This window comes from Caretta caretta, chromosome 10 (genome assembly GCF_965140235.1).
Source record: "Caretta caretta isolate rCarCar2 chromosome 10, rCarCar1.hap1, whole genome shotgun sequence".
Taxonomy (NCBI): Eukaryota; Metazoa; Chordata; order Testudines; family Cheloniidae; genus Caretta; species Caretta caretta.
Genome location: NC_134215.1, coordinates 69,769,532 through 69,783,182, shown reverse-complemented (window position 1 = coordinate 69,783,182; position 13,651 = coordinate 69,769,532). Strand labels below are relative to the sequence as shown.

The following is a 13,651-nucleotide window of genomic DNA, read 5'->3' as shown; positions in this document are numbered from 1 at the left end:
CTATATAAGGGCCCCTTTGCTTATAATGTTGCAGAACATAGGGGAACCTCAAAAAACATTCCTGAAATGTAGGGTTCAAAGGGCTTCATGCAGAATGATTTCCGAAGTAGCAGCAGGAGGAATTACACCCATTAAACATGGGGCTGGACTATATCTTCCCGTGATCATAGTTTAACAAATACGTTCAAGTCATCAGGCCTTTTATAACACTGCAGGCAGCTACAACAGCTTCCAAGCTGAATAGATGCAGCATAGCTTCAGTATATAGTGTAGGACGGAGTCTCAGTGGTTGCACACACTGCCACCTTGAAAAACAATCCTGGAGGGTATTATACAAAAGCATAGCGAGCAGAATGCCTGCAGCAGGGTTTGCAGTGAGCCAGCACAGAATAGTTTTGTATCACTGAGAGGGCTTGTAATTAAAGTGGAGTATCCACCGTGTACATACCAACTTGCATCATTCTTCAAAAACTGAGAGGCAACAACTGAACTAGTGTGATAGATGACTGCATTAGAATTGAATTAGCTGGGAAGTGTTGACTTTTTGATGTATAATGCCTCTGAATGTGAACAACAAATACAAACTCAGGCTTTTATGAATTTGCTGCGTGAGTGAGTCATCAACTGACTCATGATAAATAAGACATTGTACATTCCACTAAATAGAAAACATGTTTGCAGGCTTTACGGTCAATTTTCTGAAAACTTTAAAATTAGCTCCATTGGAATGCATTGCCCAATAGCACAGGGAGACTTGGTGTGGCTTGTACATACTGAGCCTGGACCCGAACACCAAGTCAGAGCCTCAGAGGACATTACACTTCCTAGATAATGATAAGTTGAGCAGCAAGTGTTCCCTTTTAATTGTTTGCTTCCTTACTGTGCGGCCATATTAGCTGACAGTCACCTGACGAGCCTTCTGCTCTTCCTATAACACCTCTTCTTGTCAAAGTGGATGTAAATCAATAGATGTTAGCTTCTCAAGCAATGGAAGAAATGTAATTAGATGAGAAATATAATTAAAGGAGATTAAGGCATCTTCAAAGCATTCATACTGTTGTTGTTACACTAAGTGGTTCTACTTCCTGGTTTATTTAGTTTAGAGAATGGTGAAGGGAAAAATTACTCTTTGCAGTTGGTTTATGTTCTATTTCAATTCAGATTTGACAGAAAAACTACTGTAGCTCTTGTGGGACATTATTGTTAGTGGAGGAATACTTGTGGCACCTTAGAGACTAACCAATTTATTTGAGCATGAGCTTTCGTGAGCTACAGCTCACTTCATCAGCTGTAGCTCACGAAAGCTCATGCTCAAATAAATTGGTTAGTCTCTAAGGGTATGTCTACACTACGGAATAAGGTCGAATTTATACAAGTCGGTTTTTTAGAAATTGGTTTTATAAATTCGAGTGTGTGTGTCCCCACAGTAAATGCTCTAAGTGCATTAAGTGCATTAACTCGGCGGAGTGCTTCCACAGTACCGAGGCAAGCGTCGACTTCCGGAGCGTTGCACTGTGGGTAGCTATCCCACAGTTCCCGCAGTCTCCGCTGCCCATTGGAATTCTGGGTTGAGATCCCAATGCCTGATGGTGCAAAACCATTGTTGCGGGTAGTTTTGGGTACATGTCGTCAGTCGCCCCTCCCTCCGTCAGAGCAACGGCAGACAATCGTTCCGCGCCTTTTTTCTGTGCGGACGCCATACCACGGCAAGCATGGAGCCCGCTCAGCTCACTTTGGCAATTAGGAGCACATTAACCACCACACGCATTATTCAGCAGTATATGCAGCACCAGAACATGGCAACGCGATACCGGGCGAGGAGGCGACGTCAGCGCGGTCCCGTGAGTGATCAGGACATGGACACAGATTTCTCTGAAAGCATGGGCCCTGACAATGCATGCATCATGGTGCTAATGGGGCAGGTTCATGCTGTGGAACGCCGATTCTGGGCTCGGGAAACAAGCACAGACTGGTGGGACCGCATAGTGTTGCAGGTCTGGGACGATTCCCAGTGGCTACGAAACTTTCGCATGCGTAAGGGCACTTTCATGGAACTTTGTGACTTGCTTTCCCCTGTCCTGAAGCGCATGAATACCAAGATGAGAGCAGCCCTCACAGTTGAGAAGCGAGTGGCGATAGCCCTGTGGAAGCTTGCAACGCCAGACAGCTACCGGTCAGTTGGGAATCAATTTGGAGTGGGCAAATCTACTGTGGGGGCTGCTGTGATGCAAGTAGCCCACGCAATCAAAGATCTGCTGATATCAAGGGTAGTGACCCTGGGAAATGTGCAGGTCATAGTGGATGGCTTTGCTGCAATGGGATTCCCTAACTGTGGTGGGGCTATAGACGGAACCCATATCCCTATCTTGGCACCGGAGCACCAAGCCGCCGAGTACATAAACCGCAAGGGGTACTTTTCAATAGTGCTGCAAGCTCTGGTGGATCACAAGGGACGTTTCACCAACATCAACGTGGGATGGCCGGGAAAGGTGCATGATGCTCGCATCTTCAGGAACTCTGGTCTGTTTCAAAAGCTGCAGGAAGGGACTTTATTCCCAGACCAGAAAATAACTGTTGGGGATGTTGAAATGCCTATATGTATCCTTGGGGACCCAGCCTACCCCTTAATGCCATGGCTCATGAAGCCGTACACAGGCAGCCTGGACAGTGGTCAGGAGCTGTTCAACTACAGGCTGAGCAAGTGCAGAATGGTGGTAGAATGTGCATTTGGACGTTTAAAGGCGCGCTGGCGCAGTTTATTGACTCGCTTAGACCTCAGCGAAACCAATATTCCCACTGTTATTACTGCTTGCTGTGTGCTCCACAATATCTGTGAGAGTAAGGGGGAGACGTTTATGGCGGGGTGGGAGGTTGAGGCAAATCGCCTGGCTGCTGGTTACGCGCAGCCAGACACCAGGGCGGTTAGAAGAGCACAGGAGGGCGCGGTACGCATCAGAGAAGCTTTGAAAAACAGTTTCATGACTGGCCAGGCTACGGTGTAAAAGTTCTGTTTGTTTCTCCTTGATGAACCCCCCCGCCCCTTGGTTCACTCTACTTCCCTGTAAGCTAACCACCCTCCCCTCCTCCCTTTAATCATTGCTTGCAGAGCCAATAAAGTCATTGCTGCTTCACAGTCATGCATTCGTTATTCATTCATCACACAAATAGGGGGATGACTACCAAGGTATCCCAGGAGGGGTGGTGGAGGAGGGAAGGAAAATGCCACACAGCACTTTAAGCACAGCACTTTAAAAGTTTACAACTTTAAAATTTATTGAATGACAGCCTTCTTTTTTTTGGGCAATCCTCTGTGGGGGAGTGGCTGGTTGGCCGGAGGCCTCCCCACCGTGTTCTTGGGCGTCTGGGTGTGGAGGCTATGGAACTTGGGGAGGAGGGCGGTTGGTTACAGAGGGGCTGCAGTGGCAGTCTGTGCTCCAGCTGCCTTTGCTGCAGCTCAACCATACACTGGAGCATACTGGTTTGGTCCTGCAGCAGCCTCAGCATTGAATCCTGCCTCCTCTCATCACGCTGCCGCCACCTTTGAGCTTCAGCCCTGTCTTCAGCCCGCCACTTACTCTCTTCAGCCCGCCACTTACTCTCTTCAGCCCTCCACCTCTCCTCCCGGTCATTTTGTGCTTTCCTGCACTCTGACATTATTTGCCTCCACGCATTCGTCTGTGCTCTGTCAGTGTGGGAGGACAGCATGAGCTCGGAGAACATTTCATCGCGAGTGCGTTTTTTTTTCTTTCTAAGCTTCACTAGCCTCTGGGAAGGAGAAGATCCTGTGATCATTGAAACACATGCAGCTGGTGGAGAAAAAAAAAGGGACAGCGGTATTTAAAAAGACACATTTTATAAAACAGTGGCTACACTCTTTCAGGGTAAACCTTGAAAGTTAACATTACATACATAGCACATGTGCTTTCGTTACAAGGTCGCATTTTGCCTCCTCCCACCGCGTGAACGGATTTTGGTTGAATGCCAGCAAACATACACTGCAATGCTTTGTTCTACAGTGATTCCCCAGTACGTGTTGCTGGCCTGGAGTGGTAAAGTGTCCTACCATGAAGGATGAAATAAGGCTGCCCTCCCCAGAAACCTTTTGCAAAGGCAGAACCGCAAATGCCAGGGCAAAGTAATCCTTTCACATGCTTGCTTTTAAACCATGTATAGCATTTTAAAAGGTACACTCACCAGAGGTCCCTTCTCCACCTGCTGAGTCCAGGAGGCAGCCTTGGGTGGGTTCGGGGGGTACTGGCTCCAGGTCTAGGGTGAGAAACAGTTCCTGGCTGTCGGGAAAACCGGTTTCTCCGCTTGCTTGCTGTGAGCTATCTACAACCTCCTCCTCATCATCTTCTTCGTCCCCAAAACCTACTTCTGTATTGCCTCCATCTCCATTGAAGGAGTCAAACAACACGGCTGGGGTAGTGGTGGCTGAACCCCCTAAAATGGCATGCAGCTCATCATAGAAGCGGCATGTTTGGGGCTCTGACCCAGAGCGGCCGTTCGCCTCTCTGGTTTTCTGGTAGGCTTGCCTCAGCTCCTTCAGTTTCACGCGGCACTGCTTCGGGTCCCTGTTATGGCCTCTGTCCTTCATGCCCTGGGAGATTTTCAGAAAGGTTTTGGCATTTCGAAAACTGGAACGGAGTTCTGATAGCACGGATTCCTCTCCCCAAACAGCGATCAGATCCCGTACCTCCCGTTCAGTCCATGCTGGAGCTCTTTTGCGATTCTGGGACTCCATCATGGTCACCTCTGCTGATGAGCTCTGCATGGTCACCTGCAGCTTGCCACGCTGGCCAAACAGGAAATGAGATTCAAAAGTTCGCGGTTCTTTTCCTGTCTACCTGGCCAGTGCATCTGAGTTGAGAGCGCTGTCCAGAGCGGTCAGAATGGAGCACTCTGGGATAGCTCCCGGAGGCCAATACCATCGAATTGTGTCCACAGTACCCCAAATTCGAGCCGGCAACGTCGATTTAAGCGCTAATCCACTTGTCAGGGGTGGAGTAAGGAAATCGATTTTAAGAGCCCTTTAAGTCGAAATAAAGGGCTTCATTGTGTGGACGGGTGCAGGTTTAAATCGATTTAACGCTGCTAAATTCGATCTAAAGTCCTAGTGTAGACCAGGGCTAAGGTGCCACAAGTACTCCTTTCCTTTTGCGAATACAGACTAACACGGCTGTTCCTCTGAAACCTGTCATTATTGTTAGTGTTTATTTGACTATGAATCCACATCATGCTGCTGGCCACTGGAGCAAAAACAAATAATGTCCAGATGGACTGGGTGTCAGTGCCTTTTACCTCCTGGGTACGGAGTTCAATATGCCCCTGTTCAGAAAAGCCTAGACTGAATGACATCTGTTAGGTGGTCTCATGCAAAATGAATTGTTGCATCTCAGCCCAGGTCCTTGTGGCTAGAGATCCACCTCCTGAAAGCCTCTGTCAGAATCAGCACACAGAGGCATATGCGCAGAGCAAAGAGGTCCCCGTGTTCATGCTACTCCTTGTGACCGCTTAAACTTTTCCCAGGACATCAGCAAACTGTAGCCAGCAAATTTATGGCACCTTTGGGAACTGGTGCCTTCAAAGCACTGCTCCAGCCTAGGTCCCTTTTTATGCACACCCTGCTTCTGCGCTCCTTCCACTTCTCTCACCAGATCTCAGAGGTTCCTTTCCTCTGAGAACATACCTCAGAGTTGGAGGTAATAATTCCACTATTATCTTCAATACAACCTGGTTTAGTCAGGTTAGAGGAGAGAGAGAAAATCAAAGTGAGTGGTATAAGCACATATCTCGTCTAAGGCCTGGCTAAGACTCTCACGCACGGGGTGGCATCTTGTAGTTATATTGATTTAGGCAAAAGTATAAGAATTACAGTCTTACAGCATGAATCTGTCTGTCTTTACCTGACAGTTTTTCTCCCTCCATGGGAATCAATTACCTTCTTATTCTTAAAGGCGGAATCCAGAATCTGAGGCTTGCTGGTGGGTCACTGGAAGACAGGAAGTGCCAGAATGGACCATCTAGACTAGTACCTTGTCAGCAGCCTTGGCCAGTAGCAGATGTTTCAGAGGAAAGTACAAGAAACAATTATGGGAAGAAAGTTCCACTTTAATTCCCCCAAAGTTAGAGGTTGACTTAAGCCATGAAGCATTTGAAGGGTTTATAGCTAGATTTACAAAGGTATTTAGGCTCCTAAAATGCAGATAGGCACCTAGTAGGATTGACAAAAGTGCCTATGTGAGTTAGGTGCATAACGCCCATTGACTTTCACTATCAGACTCATGGCCTTGGCTATATATTGTGGCAATGAGTTCCACAGGCCAGTTGTTCAATGGTGTGGGGAAGTTTGCACTGCTGATGTCTGTGCTGTCACTGGAGAACTTATGGCTCCAAGGTAGTCTTTCGGAGCCCTTTCACAAGCTCTACATCCAGTTAAAAGATTTAAAAATCTCTCTCTAATACACAACTGCAAATATAGGGGCAGACTGTGCCTGGCCCTTAGTGTGGGTATGTAGTGTCGTGGGGCAAGTAGGGAGCATTCCTCTCTAGTGCAGCCCGCACGTAGGTTAGGCATAGTAGCAGCCCTTGTGCTCAAGGCAGCATAAGGAATGTTCTCTTCCTGCTCAGTCAGGCCCAAAAGGAAGGAAGGAGGTGGGACCATAGCTCTGACTCTCCTAGCCAGCACCAATGGAAGAGGCTGGGGCTATGGCTCTTTCCCACACAGCCAGCCCTGGTGGAGCAATAGCAATTTAAAGTGATGCCCATGGAGTATCATCTGTCAGGAGCAATATTTTGCTCCATGTAGCTAATATGGCCCTGATCCTGCAATCAGCTACATGCAGGTAGCCCCCTGCAATGTATCCATACGGAGATCATTTCCTTTATGGAGATCATTACAGGATGGGGCCTAAATATAGTCACATACAGGCACGTCAGATCCAACAGAAAGCAGTGGGATTTTGCCATTCTTTGTTTGTACAGAACTTGATGACAGTGAGCTCATTAAATATCATTTCTTTCCAGCCAAATGTGCCAGAACATTTTGTGTCAAAGCTGTCATCCAAAAGTTGGTTATACAAGGTCCCTATTGATAAAGCAATTATGGAAGAGCTGTACACTTCAGTGTGTTTTATCTTCAAAGGGCATTTAATTCTCCAGATATTAAAGGAAGAGTTGTAAGAATTTAAAATAACCCACCTGGGGAGCAAACCTTGCAAGTACAATTAAATTCAGCAGAGATACAGATGGAAGAAAGGTCCATTGATAACAGGGGTAGGTGGTGGAGGAAAGGGAAAGGAAAGACTAACTTTGGAAAGGCTCTCAGCTACTTATATGCCATATTGTACAATAATCTGTTTATTACATACTACCCTGGTGATCTATATTAAGTAAACAAAACTTTATTTATATAAAGCATATGGTTTCATGACACTTATTGTATTGTTTAATGTATCAAGCAACAGCTAGGTCAGGGGTATAACACAGCAGGAAAGAATACTAGAGAAAGAAAATTCAGGATGAAATTCTATAGCCCGTGTTATGCAGGAGGAAGCCAGACCAGATGATTATGATTGCCCCTTCTGGCCTTAAAGTCTTTGAGTGAAATCCTGACCCTAGTGAAGTCAATGGGAGTTATGCCATTGACTTCAATGGAGCCAGGATCTCACTCTGTGAATCTATGAAAATCCTTTTAAAATTGCTAACTCCTTCCAAATGCTATGACATGGGATTTAGGATTTCTCCATCCTGCATCAGATTATTGGACAATCTGGTCTAGCATCCTGTCTTGGACAGTGGCCAGCACCAGCTGCTACAGAGGAAGGTACAAGATGGTCTGAAGTAAGCAGTTATGGAATAACTTGCCCACAGGGTAGGTTCTTCCTAATTTCCATTATTAATTATTGTCTTATGTCCTGCAGCATGAAGGTACATATCCCTTCAAAAACACCTTGAGGCAGATCCTCAACAGCTTATTTGAAGTCAATGGAACTATGCCGATTTATGTAAACTGAGGATCTAGTCCTTGCATTCCCTTCCCCCGCCTCCCCAGGCTTTACTATTGTAATGCAAGAGCAAGAGTAATCTGCAAGGAGAAGGAGAAAAATTGGTCTCAGGCAGATCCAGAGGTTGCTGTTAAAACATTATTATTTGCATAGTGATAGTGCCTAGGAACCCCAGCCATGGACCATGACCCCATTGTGCTAAGTGCTGTAGAAACACAGAACAAAAAGATAGTCCATGCCCTAAAGAGTCTACAGTCTAAGAAGCATATGGGTCATGCTCCCAAGTCCGTTACACTACCCTAAATCACCCCTCAGTGACTCACTGGGCAGAAGGTCAGCAGAATGTCACCCCTGCAGGAAGGCTTGGCATAACAGCCATGTGCCACATTTCTTTTTGACTATCTTTTTTCCCCCTTGAATGATACATGATGGAGCCATCTGTACTGTGGCCTTTAATCAGGGAGAGCCTGATATCTATTCTAGGGCATCTGGGTGATGCATGAGGTGGATTCGCACAGGTTTAGATGCAGATGATGATGCAGGAAAGGTTATAAATAAAATCGAGGAAGCTAGAAGACTGATCTTAAATGATGAAGATTGGCAGGAGCATCCCTGTTCGCAATCGTTTATGAGAGGCCCACTTATACAGAAATGGGGGACAGGCTGTCTCCTGCAGCACCCTGCAAGGGAATGGTAGGGAGGCTATCAGGAAACTGTTATGGCTCCCTGATTCTGAGGGCCAGTTTGCATTGGCCCCCATCTGCCATAGAGCTGCCAAGGGGCTGCTCTGACTGATGACAACAACACATGGTCCCATGCCAGCTGAACAGCAGTGTGGTAAAGCAGATGTCTACCCCGCCTCTTCCTTCCCCCTATGCTGTGGGAGGGTAGTTAGTGCAGGCAGACCCTACTTTGCAGCTAAGTCACCCCATCCCCAACTAGGGGAATTCTCAGCTAGCCAGTTATGGCCAGAACTGGACTCCTGTGCATTACCCGGCTGGCACAAGGGGGATAGACCCTAACCGAGAGTCTGGCCCAATATCTCTAGAAACAGTGTAACCTCCGAAGCACATGGCTGAAGGTATCTGGAGGGGTGCGAACCAGTTTATATTTAACAGGTTTTAAAGACAGTTCTGAAGAATTGGCAAAATCTGTTTCAAGGAGGGAGTATCATTGCCCAGACTGGGGTGTCAGCTGTGGTCTTGTCCAGCCTGCAATATACAGAAAGATGATCAATAAGTGACACTAACCCTTGGCCCTTCTATCATGCCTTTCAACTACAGATCTCAGGGGATGACCAATTAGTTTTATTCACAAACACTGTTAATGAATTGAAGTAAGACTGAACACTACTATATTGTAAGTATCACTGTCCACATCTTTCGAGATGGAGGAATTGAGGCACATGGGCCTGTGTCTGAGTGGTCACATAGGAGGCTTGTGACTGAGGTGGGACTAGAATCCAGCTCTCCTAACTCCTTGTGCTTCAGCAGCAAGATGAGCTTCCTGCCAATGACAGAGAGGGGAGAGGAGCCCACAGACAAGCAAGAAAGCAACCCTGGGAAAAATCATGGTGACTACCATATTCATCTGCTCATTTGCAAAGACATTTCCTCATCTACTTAAAGGCAGGACTTAAATCAGGTGGAAAGGAGCCTGGCACTCATGTCAGCAATTGCAGAATAATCCCAAACTTTTCAGTGCTGTCATGTGAAGCCTAATTTTGAAGACATAACTCTGAGAGAACACGGAGTAGCAATGCATCTGTTAGCTATTGGAGCCTGTCATGGGGTTCACTCACTGGTGGTGCCTCATGCTGACTGTCTTGGGGATTAGTTTGCTCAGCCAGCATGCCCCCTCCTGGTGGTGCCTCACCCATCCTTGTTACCATCTGCAGTCCAAGTACTGCAGCATCCTCTTCATGACATAGTCCTCTGGCCACATCACTGTCCATGTTTTCCCCCCTTCAGAGTTGGGGGGGGGGGGGGGGGGAAGAGAGGGAAAAGTATCTTCCAGTCCATCCACTTTCACAGTGGCAAGTGGGGGAGACCCAGGCCTACTCACTAATATGGGTCCCAGTCCAGGGATCCTGTAGCTAGCAGCTCCTGCTGCTTCTTCTTAACTTCTCCACTAGTGCTGCTTGAAGTTCCCTGGGCCATTTCCCTACAGCCCCAGCACATTCTTCACCCTCTTCTCAGGTCCTCAACCTGCAAGTCACAGCAGCCAGCCAGGAGCTCTCTCTAGCTCCCCTGGTCCCTGTTAGCAGCTGCCCTGTCCAAGGTGCAACCTTCCTGCAGCCCACTAGGAACCCAGTCCTCTCCCTTGGGCTCCCTACTGTAACTGACTATATCTGGCCCCACAGCTCCCTTTTATATTAGCCACTGTGCCCTGATTGGCTGCTCCATGCAGCCTCTCTCCAATTGGCTGCCCCCTGAGCAGCCACCCTAGGCTGCTTTTAAACTCTTCCTTGCTGGAGTAGGGTAAAAATCCTATCACAGAGCCCATCAATGGAGTGGTTATATCAGTTTGAATATTTGGGGCATTCTGTGGTAAATATATTTCATTTTTAACCATGAAGTTGCTTAACCAGTAGAACAAACTACCAAGGAATGTGATGGATTCACCAAGTCTTGATGACTTCAAATCAAACCTGGACGCCTTTCTGGAGTATATACTTTAGTCACACACAAATTATTGGTCTCAACAGTGGGGTAACTGGATGAAATTCTATAGCCTGAGTTATATACATAGGATCAGATAGATGATCTAAAGGTCTCTTCTGGCGTTAAAATCTATGACTCTTGATGATCATCTTAAGGTAATTCTATAAAAAGTTCCCAATAAATGATTAAAACAGAGCAGGAAAAGATCAAGATGTTTGTAAGGTTCTAGGAGACCACAGGGCCTTAGAAAACTATTTACCGGTAGCTCCTTTACGTGGTTGTAATGCAGTAACATGTATTTGGGGCCTCAAGTGGCTCTCCCCCACGCTGCTGTAGCTCACAGGATGAGCCTCAGATTTCTTAGGGGTGATCCTACATATGGCAGCTGAATTATAAGTGGCATTAACAGGCTCTGAAGGGGCTGTAATCCAGTCCTCCTTAAATGGTTGGTGACCATAGGGCCTGATCTTAAGTCCACTGAAATCAATGGAAAGACTCCCATAGGTTTCAATAGACATTGGCTCATACTCATAGGGCAGACAATTATGGGAGGGATGAAGGTGTGGGGATGACGAACATTTCATCTGCGGCATGGAGGACTTTCCTGGAAGTAGTCGCTTCCTTCATATTTTAACTTTCAGTGGACTGTTATTATTATTTTCTTTTAGAAGATCTTAATGTGTAGTATTTGGCAATGAGTCAGGAAGCCACCGGGAGACAGATTGCAACAAAAATTCACCTGAAATCAACTTCTACTTTACACAGGTTAGAAATATCTTCTCTCTCAAGTCCCCAGTATGGAGGTAATACCTTCCAAAGTCCTAACAAGAAACAAATATGTCTGTTTCAGAGTAACAGCCGTGTTAGTTTGTATTCGCAAAAAGAAAAGGAGTACTTGTGGCAACTTAGAGACTAACCAATTTATTTGAGCATAAGCTTTCATGAGCTACAGCTCACTTCATCAGATGCATACTGTGGAAAGTATAGAAGATCTTTTTATACACACAAAGCATGAAAAAATGGGTGTTTACCACTACAAAAGGTTTTCTCTCCCCCCACCCCACTCTCTTGCTGGTAATAGCTTATCTAAAGTGATCACTCTCCTTACAATGTGTATGATAATCAAGGTGGGCCATTTCCAGCACAAATCCAGGGTTTAACAAGAACGTCTGAGGAGGGGGGGTGGGTAGGAATAAACAAGGGGAAATAGGTTACCTTGCATAATGACTTAGCCACTCCCAGTCTCTATTCAAGCCTAAGTTAATTGTATCCAATTTGCAAATGAATTCCAATTCAACAGTCTCTCGCTGGAGTCTGGTTTTGAAGTTTTTTGTTGTAACATCGCAACTTTCATGTCTGTAATCGTGTGACCAGAGAGATTGAAGTGTTCTCCGACTGGTTTATGAATGTTATAATTCTTGACATCTGATTTGTGTCCATTTATTCTTTTACGTAGAGACTGTCCAGTTTGACCAATGTACCTGGCAGAGGGGCATTGCTGGCACATGATGGCATATATCACATTGGTGGATGTGCAGGTGAACGAGCCTCTGATAGTGTGGCTGATGTTATTAGGCCCTGTGATGGTGTCCCCTGAATAGATATGTGGGCACAGTTGGCAATGGACATTGTTGCAAGGATAGGTTCCTGGGTTAGTGGTTCTGTTGTGTGGTATGTGGTTGCTGGTGAGCATTTGCTTCAGGTTGGGGGGCTGTCTGTAGGCAAGGACTGGCCTGTCTCCCAAGATTTGTGAGAGTGTTGGGTCATCCTTCAGGATAGGTTGTAGATCCTTAATAATGCGTTGGAGGGGTTTTAGTTGGGGGCTGAAGGTGACGGCTAGTGGCGTTCTGTTATTTTCTTTGTTAGGCCTGTCCTGTAGTAGGTGACTTCTGGGAACTCTTCTGGCTCTATCAATCTGTTTCTTCACTTCCGCAGGTGGGTATTGTAGTTGTAAGAATGCTTGATAGAGATCTTGTAGGTGTTTGTCTCTGTCTGAGGGGTTGGAGCAAATGTGGTTGTATCGCAGAGCTTGGCTGTAGACAATGGATCGTTTGGTGTGGTCAGGGTGAAAGCTGGAGGCATGTAGATAGGAATCGTGGTCAGTAGGTTTCCGGTATAGGGTGGTGTTTATGTGACCATCGTTTATTAGTACTGTAGTGTCCAGGAAGTGGATCTCTTGTGTGGACTGGACCAGGCTGAGGTTGATGGTGGGATGGAAATTGTTGAAATCATGGTGGAATTCCTCAAGGGCTTCTTTTCCATGGGTCCAGATGATGAAGATGTCATCAATATAGCGCAAGTAGAGTAGGGGTGTTAGGGGACGAGAGCTGAGGAAGCGTTGTTCTAAGTCAGCCATAAAAATGTTGGCATACTGTGGGGCCATGCGGGTACCCATAGCAGTGCCGCTGATCTGAAGGTATACATTGTCCCCAAATGTGAAATAGTTATGGGTAAGGACAAAGTCACAAAGTTCAGCCACCAGGTTAGCCGTGACATTATCGGGGATAGTGTTCTTGATGGCTTGAAGTCCATCTTTGTGTGGAATGTTGGTGTAGAGGGCTTCTACATCCATAGTGGCCAGGACGGTGTTATCAGGAAGATCACCGATGGATTGTAGTTTCCTCAGGAAGTAAGTGCTGTCTCAAAGGTAGCTGGGAGTGCTGGTAGCGTAGGGCCTGAGGAGGGAGTCTACATAGCCAGACAATCCTGCTGTCAGGGTGCCAATGCCTGAGATGATGGGGCACCCAGGATTTCCAGGTTTATGGATCTTGGGTAGTAGATAGAATATCCCAGGTTGGAGTTCCAGGGGTGTGTGTGCGGATTTGATCTTGTGCTTTCTCAGGGAGTTTCTTGAGCAAATGCTGTAGTTTCTTTTGGTAACTCTCAGTGGGATCAGAGGGTAATGGCTTGTAGAAAGTAGTGTTGGAGAGCTGCCGAGCAGCCTCTTGTTCATATTCCGACCTATTCATGATGACAACAGCA

The 13,651-nt window shown here is 46.5% G+C and overlaps 1 protein-coding gene across 1 annotated transcript; it reads right to left on the bottom strand.

Annotated features, from left to right (window-relative positions):
- Positions 1-3,235: 3,235 nt before the first annotated feature.
- Positions 3,236-5,129, bottom strand: LOC142073495 (uncharacterized). The gene is made up of 2 exons (XM_075133336.1): positions 4,195-5,129; positions 3,236-3,806 (listed from the first exon to the last, which is right to left on the bottom strand). Exons 1-2 carry the CDS (start codon positions 4,772-4,774, stop codon positions 3,265-3,267), a joined length of 1,122 nt encoding a protein of 373 aa, XP_074989437.1. The 5' UTR covers positions 4,775-5,129; the 3' UTR covers positions 3,236-3,264.
- Positions 5,130-13,651: the final 8,522 nt, after the last annotated feature.